Here is a 14,631-nt window from a genome sequence, read left to right on the forward strand (position 1 = left end):
AAAAAATCTGAAAAGGCAAAGTTTTAGGAAACTTTCTTTGATAAACTTAACTCCAGCTATTAGACCTTTGAAATGAATCAAATTCACCCTTTCCTCCAGCTCTATAACTATAAAAGGTAAAAAGATAAATAGTTTATCACAAGGTCAAAAGCCATTTCGCCCGTAATTTACAAAGTTAAAGCCAAATCAAAAGCAAACACAAAATATCATTTCCAGTTGTCAAACTGTGGGGAACAGGTCAATTTTAATAAGATAAATCATTACCTATAACAATAATAAATCACAAGATTTAAAAAATATATTTGGAACATTACTCAAAGCGTTTCATCTTACTTTATTGCACCAAGAACAATATTTACAAAATATTATATAACATATTTTTAAGTCCAAGAAAGCAGACATTTTAAAAAAAAATAGTAACAGAAACCCTACAAAGATGTTTTTACACAGCCTGAGATGTCCAACTGCCACCAAACAACTATTTAGAATCCTATCTCCACAAATTCCCTTAAAAATAGTCCAGAATTTCACAATGTAAAAGACAAAATAGCTAAATGCAAAGAAAATTCATCACATTTAACCAAGGAACAAGAAAGAGGCAAGCAAATCTTCACTATTAACAACATGCATGTCTACTAAGTAAAATATAAACATAATTTTAGAATCAAATGTTCTTTTTCTACTCAATCTTTATAGAATAAACTTTAACTTACTCAGCAAGACTCAAATATAATTATTAAGAACTAAAATACAAAGAACCAACTGGTCACCAAAATAATGCACAAATTAGGTAATCTATTCTTTGATAATCCGGGGTGATTATATGACAACGTAAAATCAGAAGAATATTTCTGAATCTAACTTTGACTTTTGTAAGCACTTCATTTCTTTTGTTGTTTTTTGAGCAGGGGGATGTATGTTTTAATCAATTCATATGTTATTCAACCATATTTTAAAATTTATTTAATTGGAGACTAATTACTTTACAATATTGTAGTGGTATTCAACCATATTTTAATACTACTATGAATAAGCAATGTAAGGCTAAATAAGCACCAAAGTTTGGAATGAAAATAAATATTCCTCATGGCAAAAAAAAGTTAAACACTCATTCTTGCCTTTTCATCGTTAATGACTTTCAGTACTTGGCATCTGTACCAACATTTATCTTCAGAAAATAATCCACCATAAATCTACAGACAGAAAAAGAAAGCAAAATTATTTGGCATTTTAATGAATAGTAATGCTAAGTAATCAGCTCATTTACTAAGTACTTTATGTATAATAACTTATTTTATTCTCACAACCCTATGAGGCAGGTACTTTGTTTTCACCATTACATGCCCAAAGTCACAAGCTAGTAAGCAGCAGAATCAGTTCAAACTCAGGCAATTGCCTTTAGAGTCCATCATATTATTCTGCCTCTCTAAAAAATAAAAAAACAGAAGACTAAAAGCATAAAAACTGAAAACTCAAAAAAAAAAAAAAAAGGCACAAACATCAAAGACTTCAAATCATGCTGTTTTGATGTCTGAAAACATTAATTGCTCTTAAAACACAAACATGCCAAGGTACATGCCACTTAACTATAATTCTTGACCATTACAGGATTCCTATGTTCAACCGGCCAAAAAAGATTCTCACGTTTTTTACTTCAGGCTTCCCTCGTAGCTCAGTCGGTAAAGAATTTGCCTGCAGTGCAGGAGACCTGGGTTCGATCCCTGGGTTGGGAAGATCCCCTGGAGAAGGAAATGGCAACCCACTCCAGTATCCTTGCCTGGAAAATCTCATGGACAGAGGAACACGGTGGACTGCAGTCCATGGGGTCCCAAAGAGCTGGGCATGACTAGGCGACTAACACACATTTTTTACTTCACATAGAAGGACCCTGGTATTATTTAAAAGTAAATAAATGATATTAGATAATATCCTTAATACTGAACCTTCATTTATTTTAAATTTATATCTTAATTTAATTATGTTTAATAAAAAAAAACAAAGAAAAATTTACATCCTTTAAGTCAGTGTATCAAACTCACCACTATTGACATTTGAGACAGGATAATTCTTTGGTGATGCCAGTGATACCACCAACTCAATGGACATGAGTTTGAGTAAACTCCAAGAGAGGGCGATGGATTGGGAGGCCTGGTGTGCTGCAGTCCACGGGGTCGCAAAGAGTGGGACACGGCTGAGTGATTGAACTGAACTCTTTGGTGGGGGAGGGAGGGAGATGTCTTCTCTCCTATACATTGTAGAATGTTTAGCATTCTACCTGTTTAGCATTCCCCCCACCCAGGCCCCCTGCCTCTACTGCTATAACATGCCAACAGCCTTCCTTCCAGTTGTAACAAACAAAAATACTCCCAAATGTTGAAAATGTCTCCTGAGGGTGGAAATGGGAGATACAAAGTCATCCCAAGTTGATAATTACTTTAAATCATACATTCTTAATGGGAGAATGGGAGAAATAATATCCCTAAGGGAGTGAATATTGGTTCCTGGAGTGTGGAGGAGAATCTTAGATATAACAGTGGTTTGTAGCCCTCCCAAGTTCAACCCTACCTGACAACATAAACAGATATGCAGTGTATCTGGAGTGTTAAAATGTCTTGCAGAGAGGAGACCCACTGGCAGGAAAAGTGCCTTAGAAGGGCAAAATGAAAAAAAGGATTACTTTGTGTTCTAAAATAGGGATCTACCACAATCCATTAACTATTCCAAGAGAGATAACAGTTAAGAAGGTAGGCTCTGTGAGTTTAAATATTTGATCCACCATTAACTAGCTGGTGACTTTCATAAAGTTATTCTAACTGTGTCTCAATTTCCAGAAAAAGAAAAAACAAGTATCTGCCTCACAGGGCTGCTGTGAGGATTAAATAATTTGGTACAAATGAGTAAGGATTAAATGAGTTAGTAGCGAAGTGCTTAGAACACTGTCTCTGTCTCATGGAGGGCAAGATTCAAATGCTGCTGCTGCTGCTAAGTCACTTCAGTCATGTCCGACTCTGTGTGACCCCATAGATGGCAGCCCACCAGGCTCCGCCATCCCTGGGGTTCTCCAGGCAAGAACACTGGAGTGGGGTGCCATTTCCTTCTCCAATGCATGGAAGTGAAAAGTGAAAGGGAAGTCACTCAGTCATGTCTGACTCTTCGCAACCCCATGGACCGCAGCCTACCAGGCTCCTCTGTCCATGGGATTTTCCAGGCAAGAGTATTGGAATGGGGTGCCATCACCTTCCCCGCAAATGCTAGCTATCATTATCATCACTACTACTACTGTATGTATTAAATGATATTTAGCTAACTTCATTTTTGCCTATTACAAATAATGCTATACAGAATATCTTTGTATAGACATCTTTGTGTACTTTCTGTACTTAAATGTCCAATGGGTAAATTCTTGGCAGAGAAGTTGATGTGTCCATGATTACAGGCATTTACTGTTTTGAAAAAGATGATTAACACTCATATATAGCCATCTGATTTAAAACAAAGATTCCAATACAACTGAACAAAGAAAGGATCATCATTTCAATAAATGGGGCTGATATAATTGAATATTCATATGGAAAAAGGTTAAGTGTGATCTCTACTTGAAATCAGGGGCTTCCCTGATAGCTCAGTTGGTGAAGAATCTGCCTGCAATGTAGGAGACTTCGGTTCAATTCCTGGGTCAGGAAGATCTGCTGGAGAAGGGATACACTACCCACTCCAGTATTCTTGGGCTTTCCTTATGGCTCAGCTGGTAGAGAATTCACCTGCAATGTGGGAGACCTGGGTTCAATCCCTGGGGTGGGAAGGTCTGTGGGGCGGGAAGATCCCCTGGAGACGGGAACGACTACCCACTCCAGTATTCTGGCCTGGAGAATTCCATAGACTGTATAGTCCATGGGGTCACAAAGAGTGGGACATGACTGAGTGACTTTCACTTTCAACTTCAAATCACAACCAAAAATTTATTGGAGGTAAATACCATAGCCCTAAATGCAAAAACTTCTAGGGGAAAAACAAAATTGGAGAATATAGTCAAGGCCTTGGGGTAAGTAAAGATATCTTATGTCGGAAACAGAAAGCAGAAGCCAGAAGAGAAAAATTTAATAGATTTCAAATATTATTTTTTTTTTTTCATTTTGGCCCATCTTTTATTTCTTTTTCCACCTTTTAGAAAGTGAGCAGGGAAGCCATGGACTAAGAGACATTGGCAACACGTGTAAGGCAAAGGATTCATTTCCAGAATATATAAAGAACACAAGCAGTTGTCCCTTGGTATCCACAGGGGAGTGTTTCCAGGACCCCCCTGGACACTAAAATCCCTTATATAAAATGTCACAATATGTGCACATAACTTTCACACATCCTCCCATACAATTTAAAACATTTCTAGATTACCTGTAACACTTAATACAAGGAAAATGCTATGCAAATAGTCGCCAGTATGTGGCAAATTCAAGTTCTGCTCATTGAAATTGCCTGAAAAATTTTTGGAATGTTTCTAACCTGCAGTTGGGTGAATTCATGAACATGGAATACATATATAATGTATATGTATTATACAGTTGGAGGCCCAACTGTATAGAACTTCCTATAAATCAATCAAGACAAATAACCTTGAAAACTGGAAAAAGATCTAAATAGGTACTTCACAAAAGATATCCAAATGGCTAATAAAACTTGAAGAGCATGCTTAAGCTCAGATTCCTAAGGTAAATAAAAGTAAAATTACAAAATAACATTACACACCCACCAGAAGTGGCTAGTATTAAAAAGACTGACAATGTAAAGGGTTGGTGAGGACACAGAAGAACTGGAACTCTCAAACTCTGCTGGTAAAGATGCAAAGTGGTTCAATACTTTGCCAAACTGACTGGCTGGTACCTACTAAAGTGAAACACATCTACTCTATGACTTGGCAATTTCACTCTTAGGTATATACACAAAATAAATTAGTTAAAACATCCATCAGAAGTCTTGTATAAGGAGTTCATAGCAGTTTCATTCACAGTAGCCAAAAACTACAAACAATCCAAATGCCCAGCAAAGGAGAAGAGATTAATTTTGGTGTATTTATATATTTGGGCTTCCCTGGTAGCTCAGATGGTAAAGAATCTGCCTGCAATACAAGAGACCCAGCTTTGATCCCTGGGTCAGGAAGATCCCCTGGAGAAGAGAATCCCAACCCACTCCAGTATTCTTGCCTGGAGAATCCCATGGACAGAGAAGCCTGGCAGACTACAGTTCATAGGGTCGCAAAGAGTTGGACAAGACTGAACTAGTATTTTCACTTTCATACGCTGAAATACTGCATACGTTGAAAAAGAACAAACATACAATAATATGGATAAATCTCAGAAATTACATTGAACAAAAAAAGCCATACATACACAAAAGAGTATATATATTGTATAACTTAAGAATAGGCAAATGAACCTACGGTGACAGAAGTCAGAATAATGGTTACCTCTGTTAAAGGACTACTGACTAAGAACTGACTGAGAGGGGCCTGAGTGAATTTTCTAAGCTGACAGAATTGTATCTTGATCTGGGTGGTAATCACATAGATGAAAACATGAAAAATTCATCAAGCTGTGTACTTTAAAGATACATACTGCATTGTAAATTATGCCAATTAAAAAATACATGCACATATATACTGTCAAACTGTTGTCCATAAACATCTCTCTCATAAATTTTTGTGAATCAAGGTCAAGGACAATGATTCTACTCTGTTCACCACCATTCTATTCTGTTCACCGCTGTGTTAAGTACCAGTGTTTAACACAGTGCCTGGTAGATAGCAGACAGTTCATAAGTATTTTTGAAAAAATAAATTTATAATGACTATAGTCTATACAAATTCTAAAAATGTGCCTCTTTCTTCAAATATAACAAAAATTCCAAAATCTATAAAACTAAGATCAGGATATGGCTCACCTTCTTTGGATCAAGATTCCCAAAAACTGAATTGGCAAGGGGACAGACTTCAGACAGTGAACGACCAATCTTCATAATATCCTTATTTCTACTGATACTCTAGAAGGAAGGACAGAAATAAATTCAGTAAAATATTATTAATATTTGCAATGTTATGCAAACAAGGGTTCTATTATGCATGATACTTAAAAGGTTTTGGAGCATTAGAAATTAAATAAATTCTCACATCGTTACTTTTCATCATTCAAATGAGTTCTTTACTAGAAATGGAACTAGGCTATAGAAAATTTTTTACCTCCCAATGAGTTTAAATTACATGGAATTCAAAATTAGATACTAAATATTATTAATATCATATGAAGAGATAACTTTGTCTCTGGATTTTACTTTAAATCAAATCCTAATTGCTCAAAATAGGTACCGTATTTTAGTCAAGTGACATGGGTCTTCTCACATATTTGTTGCTGTGTACAGGAAAAAGATGTAAAACTGATTTCAAAATGTATAGGTTCCTCTGTACATAAACACTGTTATCTACTTAGTAAATTTATTTCTCATAGGGCATGGGTTAAAGATTTTGAAACTACTTTAGATGTATATGAGGATTGAACAAATAAATAAATACACTGTATATAATGAAAGCAGGCAGAAATAAATTACAAATAAGGAAGGCAGGCTAATGAACCTGCAATGTTAGATTACAATTGCAAAATATCAGTATGAATTCATGTATATATACATACATATGTACACAACTACACATTTATGTGTGAATATATGTATGTATGAAAGAATACAGATAAATATAAATATGCACATGTGTTAGTTATATGTATTTGTATTTTTGTATTACATTGATAAATATATTTCCTAGCTCTGTCTGCTAAGAGGAACTAGAAGCAATAATACTCAAGTAGTGACAAGCACACCTAGTACCCAGATCTTGATTTCTAAAAACCATTCTCTGATAAAAGAAACAAGATTTCTCTGGAGAGTGGATCATTCCAGGACTAGGACAGGGAAATAAATGATGATCCTGGAATATCTGGCGGTGCCAAAAAGTAAAGAAATATTCAAAAAAAGAATGGGTGTAGCTTAAATGATACAGTAGTCAATGTGAACAATCTCCTAACGGCCAAAGCTGGAACAATGTAAAGCACAAAATAAATGACAGTACTAGATTATAACCCACAGGTGTATATTAATAACTGATTAACTAAACAAAAAAAAGGTCATGAGCAAACAACTCTTCCTTAATGAGTAATTCCAATTAACAAATGCAGAAGGAATGAGGAAAATAGAAAATCATCATCAAAGACCATAGCCATAAATAAAATATCTGTGGGTATAAAAAGTTTAAGAAAAACAAGATTAGATAGTCTCAATGTATCTTCTAAAACACTCATTACTTTCTGGCTTACTTCACTCTGTATAATTGGCTAAGTAAAACACCAATACAGTATACTAACACATATATATAGAATTTAGAAAGATGGCAATGATGACCCTGTATGCAGGACAGCAAAAAAGACACAGATGTGTATAGCAGACTTTTGGACTCAGAGGGAGAGGGAGAGGGTGAGATGATTTGGGAGAATGGCATTGAAACATGTATAAAATATCATGTAAGAATCGAATTGCCAGTGTATGTCTGATGCAGGATACGGCACGCTTGGGGCTGGTACACGGGGATGACCCAGAGAGATGTTGTGGGGAGGGGAGTGGGAGGGGGGGTTCATGTTTGGGAACGCATGTACACCCATGGTGGATTCATGTCAAGGTATGGCAAAACCAATACAGAATTGTAAAGTAAAAAAAAAAAAAAAAAAGACTATGTACCCTGATGTAAGTTGTACCATGATATTGGCTGGAAAAAGTAAGCTGCAGAATCATCTTACACCTTACAATGGCCTTATTTTTGTAAAAATAAATTAAAAACTGTATAAAACAAAAACAAAAACACTCATTACTTACAAAAGAAAAAACAGTAACTTTACAATTAAGACACGTAGCAGTTATCCCCTTAACCAAGTGCATCAAGGTTAATACCACCAATAAAGAAATATCTCCGTATTATAAGTCCTCAATATGCCATAATTTCAGTAATCATACTGTAGTATGTACTGTAGTGCTACAGTCACTTCTGTAGTACTACTGTTGATTTGTTTATGAGAAACCATAAACAAATACAAACTGAGGGATCCTCTATAAAGTAACTAACCAGTACTCATTAAAAATGTCAAAATCATGAAAAATAAAAGTATAATTTAATTACCAAATGTTGGATGAGACTAAGGATACCTAACAACTAAATAAAATGTGAGATCCTGAAGCAGATCCTGGAATAGAAACAAAAAGAAAATAAGAAAAACACTGGTGGGATTTGAATTAGGGCTGTACTTAAGAGTTACTAGCACTGTACCAGTGGCAATTTCCTGACTGTGACCACTGTACTATGGTTATGTAAAATGTCAGAAACAAGGAAAGCTAGGTGAAGGGCATAATATTGAAAATAATTTTACAACTTTCCTGTATTTATTTCAAAGTAAACCGTTAAATACGTATGTTCTTTAAAAATATATCAATAACACAGTCAATAAGGCTAGAAAGAATATGATTATCTTCGATAAATGAAAATAAACTCTTGAGTTTCTACGTACAGTAAAAATGTGAAGTGAATTCAAACCGACCCCAAAACACACTGAAATCAGTCTTTAATAATAATCCCCAGGAATGAACTCTCTGAAGTTCAGAATACACCAAAACATTTTACATAATTAGATTTTGTAGGTATATGGACTAGCATAAATGGAAGCTCTTTATTCAAATGTCAAATACTTAAGATTCCTCCAATGGCTATTCAGCAAACTAGGCCTACCGAAATTTTCAAAGTGTTCTCATGTAAGTGGCTTAAATGGCAGAAAATCCAAAGTGGTAGAAAAACAGAGAATACATGTGAGCAGATCTTCATCTTGACCTGCCTCCATATGTTTCTTAATCTCTACTTACTCTTCATCTACAGCCTATCAAAACCCTAATCAAATGCTACAATTAGCTTTTTTTCTGCTATATTCTTTCTGTAGAATTACTGTTTTATTGTTGCCTTTTCTGTTAAACAGTATGTACACATCAGGTGTTAAAAAGTACATCTTACAATTGAGCAGGGGAGGAAATTACACTGAAAATTAGCATCGTGCAGCATTTTTCAGAAAAAAAAAAAGTGACGAGGTTTTCAGGAAAAAAAGTGACTATTAAATTACATCTATTATTTGATACTAAGAGATCCAATACAATTATACAAAATATAACAAAACGTTAACATCAAATAATAAAACCAAAATTAAGATAGCAAAAAAGTCTTTTTTTACAGGAAAATACTCTTGAAGTAGGTATGTAACTGACCATTCTTTTTAAAGAAAATCCACTGCATGCAAAATTATCAACCTCCAGAAAAATCACATATACTAAGTCTATTCTCACAAAGTATACCACATGCACACTTGGAAAACACAAAATTAAAACAACTGTAAGCAACAGAGTGAGCTTCATGTTTATAAGAATATGAGAAGTCCTTTCACGCCTAGCACTGCTATATAAAGAAATGTCTTTTAAAGTGAAATTCATGACGTGTCCCCCTGTTGGGACCACACTTTACAAAAATACTGTGTTCCTGAAATGACCTGGGCTTCCCAGGTGGCGCTAATTGTAAGGAACCTGCCTGCCAATGCAGGAGACATAGATGTGGCTTCAATCCCTGGGTCGGGAAGACCCCTGTGAGAAGCAAACGGCAACCCACTAAAGTATTCTTGCCTGGAGAATGCCATGGACAGAGGAGCCTTGTGGGTTATAGCCCACGGGGTTGTAAAAGAGCAGGAGAGGACTGAAGCGACTTAGCATGCATGTGTTCTTGAAATGAGATTACAGACCAAGATAGAGCATCTTAGCAATGTCATCTTGAATTTTTAAAAATTTTAGCATTCTATCAAAACATATCAAAATTTCATCAAACATCAGAAGATGTCCCTTAGATGCATAGGATTCATTAAAATTTTTTTTTCCTAGAAACAACATACAAAGGAGAAGCACAGTTATTGCCAACCAACCTTCTGGAAGATGCTTCCCAAGGTTGAGAAGGGTCTTCTCTTCTTCTTAATGACTGTTTTTGGCCTTAGCATGTGTTAAGGCACAAGATTTCAGGTTAGTTGACCAAGGAAATCTCTTATTACAACTGTCAAAGGGGCACACATAGGGCCTGTCTCCAATATGGAGTCACATGTGTGCACAATTTGCTTCTTAAAAAAAAAAAAATCTGATTCATATGGACACTTTAGTAGTTTTAGTTCTTAATCTTTTCATTCAATTAAGACATGCTTTCTCTGTTTTTGAAATGTGTTTCAATTTCTACAGGAGCCTCAACTTCATGGTTGAAATCAGAGGTTCAAAAATTATGAGTTCTGCTGTTTTGGTAAATAAAATTTTATTTACAGATCTACCTATATCTACAGATATATTGTCTATGGCTGCCTTTGTACTACAATGGCAACTTTTGTAGAGCTGAACAGTTGCAAAACAGCCACAAGCCTTAAAATACTTACTAATATTAAACAGAAAAAGTTTGCCGACATCTGGTTTAAATCATAATTTCAAATTCAGGCTACAAATTCACATAAATGTCAATAAAAATTGAAGTCTAGAGCTGCACTGACCAATACAATAGCCAATTCTTACCTGAAATGTGGCTCATCTAAGTTGTACTGTGAGTCTAACATATACACTGAGTTTTGTAAACTTACTATGAAAAAAGGAAAATAAAATATCTTGTTAACATACTTGTGTTCATTACATTTTAAAAAGATATTTAGGATGTGCTGAGTTACATAAAATGTTTTTATTAAAATTGATCTTGCCTGTTAATTTAAATTACTTATATGGCTCAAATTATATTTCTACCAGACAGTACTCGTCTAGAAAACCTTATTTAATTAAGATAGTAAATGTTGTTCCTATTTAATAAGCTTAAAAATATTTATCATCCAACACTGGACACTGCTGAGAGGGACATGGGTGCTATTAATGCAGAGGTAATGGGGAAATGGGCAAGGAACCAGAACATGTGGGCACCCTTTAGAAAATGTGTCCATAAGCTGAGATAGAAATTTGTTGAACTTTTTCTATGAATATCACTCTTCTAAAATATGTTTTCTAAATAGATTTAAGAAGCCTGAGTTAATCTTATTTCTTCTTTAATCATTCTTTTTCATAGATCCTGTTTTCCATATTGCCAATTCACTCTACCCGCACAAAGAGAGTTGTTTTCAGGCTGCAGAAGTACACAGAAATGTTATTCCCTTCCCCTTCATATCACACAGCTCATAAAATTAAAAGTTATTGAGTAACTGTACATTAGAGAGATTCACCTTCTTAAATTCTGGAACATAAGCACTTTGGTGCTTCGCTTTGTATTTAAAATTGAGTAAACTTATTTGCCTTGAAGACTGCCAATATAAAATTATAAATGTTCCATTAGTACTTTCAATTATATGATGAAAAAGATATTGTACCTCAAATTCAAAATTAAGCCAACAGAAAAAAAGACAGAAATTTAAAAACAATATCACTTAAGAAATTTAAAAACAGTATTGCTTGCTCCTCGGAAGAAAAGCTATGACCAACCTAGACAGCATATTAAAAAGGAGAGACATTACTTTGCCAAGAAAAGTTCATATAGTCAAAGCTATGGTTTTTGAGAGTTGGACTATAAAGAAAGCTGAGTGTGAAGAATTGATGCTTTTGAACTGTGGTGTTGGAGAAGACTCTTGAGAGTCCCTTGGACTGCAAGGAGATTCAACCAGTCAATCCTAAAGGACATCAGGCCTGAACATTGGAAGGACTGATGCTGAAGCTGAAACTCTTAATACTTTGGCCACCTGATACAAAGAACTGACTCATTTGAAAAGACCCTGATGCTGGGAAAGATTGAAGGCAGGAGGAGAAGGGGACGACAGAGGATGAGATGGTTGGATGGCATCACCGACTAAACGGACATGAGTCTGAGTAAGCTCCAGGAGTTGGTACTGGACGAGGAAGCCTGGTGTGCTGCAGTCCATGGGGTCGCAGAGTCTGACATGACTGAGGCGCTGAACTGAACTGAATCACTTAAGAAACAATCACATCCAAGACCTCTAGATGGAGCTGTAACTTCACAAACACAACAGCTTCTCAGCATCTTCAGTAATTTATGCAGCCTAGATTGCTGATGCTAAATTAAGTGTAATTTTAAAACCTCACATTCATAATTCTGGTATGAAGTTCAATTTTTAGCCATTTGTCTTCTAATAATGCCCTGTGTTAATAATGTTCAATAAAAATTAAGCATGGAAAATAACAATGACATATATATATCATATTGCGGGGTTTTACTTTCATTTTTGTTAGCGAGGATCTGGGTTAGTGGAGGAAGAGGTGGGAGAGGAAATAAGTCAGGCTATTTTACCTGGGCCCAAAATGTTACTGCATCTTCCACGTGACTTCCAACCACATCTTCAACTAAAATCAAATTACAATGCAAAGAAAATTAGAAATTCATCAAGATCATCTAACTTTTACATACAAAAATAATTTTTAGTGTCAGTACCTTTACTGCAATGTTTATCTTCCTCCATTTGGACAATTCCTGAAAAACTAAAACAATTCAATACTTTGAATTATGTTCTATTAATCTGGCCATTAACAGTGAATTAAAGACAAAATCATATAATGTTCAAATTTCTCTGTGTATGTTTTGTCCCAAATAAAGTTATCAAAATCCAAACTCTATATTAAAAACAACCTCAAAGATGTTTTCTGCAATAATTATTTTGAGTATATCTTGCAATTTCATTGGATGCAATTTCTATCTTTGAAATTATCTCTCTAAACAAACTTTTATAAATTTACACTGAATAGTATAATTGATGCACACTCTTTTCAGTTACATAAATATTTCAGTACAAAGTGTATATTCTTTAAAATAATTGATGCCTTCCCTAAACAAGAGTAGTGGCTTCCCTGATGGCTCAGCAGGTAAAGAATCCACCTGCAATGCGGGAGACACAGGAGAGGTGGGTTCAATCCCTGAGTTGGGAAGATGCCCTGGAGGAAGAAATGGAAACCCACTGCAGTATTCTTGCCTGAAAAAGTCCCATGGACAGAGTCTGATAGCCTACAGTCCAAAGGGCTGCAGAGTCTAACACAACTGGGCAATTAAAACACGCATGCACTAAACAAGAGTAGCACTCCCACAGTTTAAACAAAAAGAAATACTACAAACATATATACATAATACAAATGCTTCAGACTGGTATTTCATTTTTAAACAAGAATATCCATTTTATGGTTTCTGCTTTTGAAGATACGCTGCATTTAAAAACTGCAAAATCAATCAAATTGTGCCCCTAACTTCAAAAATAATTTTCATTACATAATCTGCTTTCCCAAATGCAAGGTGTTTCAAGATGTGTACTAGTTCTAACTTTGCCCTTAAAACACTAGAATATGGCACTTTATATGCATAAACATTAGGTTTTGGAATTGAAAATAGATCTTTCAAAGAATTTTATGAGTTAATTAAGAACATCACAACACCAAATATCCAAATCCTCCCCCAACCACAGGAAAAGAAGTTAATCTTGTGTCACACTGGGGGAAAGGTCATAAAAAATTTTAAACTATTATGATTTTTGTTACAACTTTACATTTTTCACATACACTAAGTAGGATCAAACCATCTTTAAAACAAGGATTCTTGCTCATGTACACTCAAAAGATAAATTTTAAGTTGAGCAAAAAGTTGTAAAAACAAGTTAGAATCTGTCCAAAGAAACTTATTTCGCTGGAAGACACTCGCTTAATTTAAAAGATGGCGGCTTCCCTGGTAGCTCAGCTGGTAAAGAATCCACCTGCAATGCAGGAGATCCCGGTTTGATTCCTGGGTTGGGAAGATCCCCTGGAGAAGGGACCAGCTACCCACTCCAGTATTCTTGCCTGGAGAATCGCGAGAGTCAGACACGACTGAATGACTTTCATTTTGTTTTCTTTCTTTCTAAAATGAAAACCTTTACTTTGGAAATGGCACCACACGACGTAAAATGTTTTAAAATCTTATTTTTAAAAGGGGTCAAAAACACTTTTTGGCAATGGTTAACACGGGAGTTGGTGAAGGAAATGGCAACCCGCTCCAGTCTTCTTGCCGGGAGAATCCCATGGACGGAGGAGTCTGGAGGGGGCTCCAGTTCACCGGGTCTCAGGGAGTCGGACACGACTGAGAGACTTTCACACACTCACAAGGGAGTGGTGCTGTACCCACTATCTGCAAACCGGGATTACCAAACAGCACTTCCAATTCACATCGAGAATTAGGAGTGAGTCCAGGTCGCTCCTCAACGCCTGTCTTAGCAGGCATTTTGAAGTTTAAAAGCGCACAGAATTTGCTGGAAGAGAGAATTCCGCCCGACAACTGGTCTGCAGGCCTCTGTCTTCACCCAGAGCAGCAGGCCCAGTTATTTGCAGGCCAGCTTCGCCTTCCGGCAGCACCCTTAGCGACTGCGGTGGCTTCACCCTCAGAAGCAGCAGGCAGCTTGGAAACCAAGAGGGCCAGGAAACAGCCACGCCCATACTTGTGGACTTAAAAGACAACCCAGGGTGAAAATACGGTGCTAC

The 14,631-nt window shown here is 35.9% G+C and overlaps 1 protein-coding gene across 1 annotated transcript in view; it reads right to left on the minus strand.

Annotated features, from left to right (window-relative positions):
• The window catches only part of STK31 (serine/threonine kinase 31), an 81,154-nt gene extending 68,545 nt beyond the window's left edge, over window positions 1–12,609 (minus strand). The window contains exons 1-4 of the mRNA XM_040259770.1: window positions 12,569–12,609; window positions 12,428–12,480; window positions 5,935–6,033; window positions 1,119–1,193 (exon numbers count right to left, since the gene is read on the minus strand). Coding sequence (XP_040115704.1) covers window positions 1,119–1,193; window positions 5,935–6,033; window positions 12,428–12,480; window positions 12,569–12,596 — 255 coding nt within the window. The 5' untranslated portion in view covers window positions 12,597–12,609. The remainder of the gene's footprint in view (window positions 1–1,118; window positions 1,194–5,934; window positions 6,034–12,427; window positions 12,481–12,568) is intronic.
• Between the last annotated feature and the right edge of the window lie 2,022 nt (window positions 12,610–14,631).

The sequence above is a fragment of the Oryx dammah genome, unplaced genomic scaffold, assembly GCF_014754425.2.
Source record: "Oryx dammah isolate SB20612 unplaced genomic scaffold, SCBI_Odam_1.1 HiC_scaffold_18, whole genome shotgun sequence".
In the NCBI taxonomy this organism is placed as follows: domain Eukaryota; kingdom Metazoa; phylum Chordata; class Mammalia; order Artiodactyla; family Bovidae; genus Oryx; species Oryx dammah.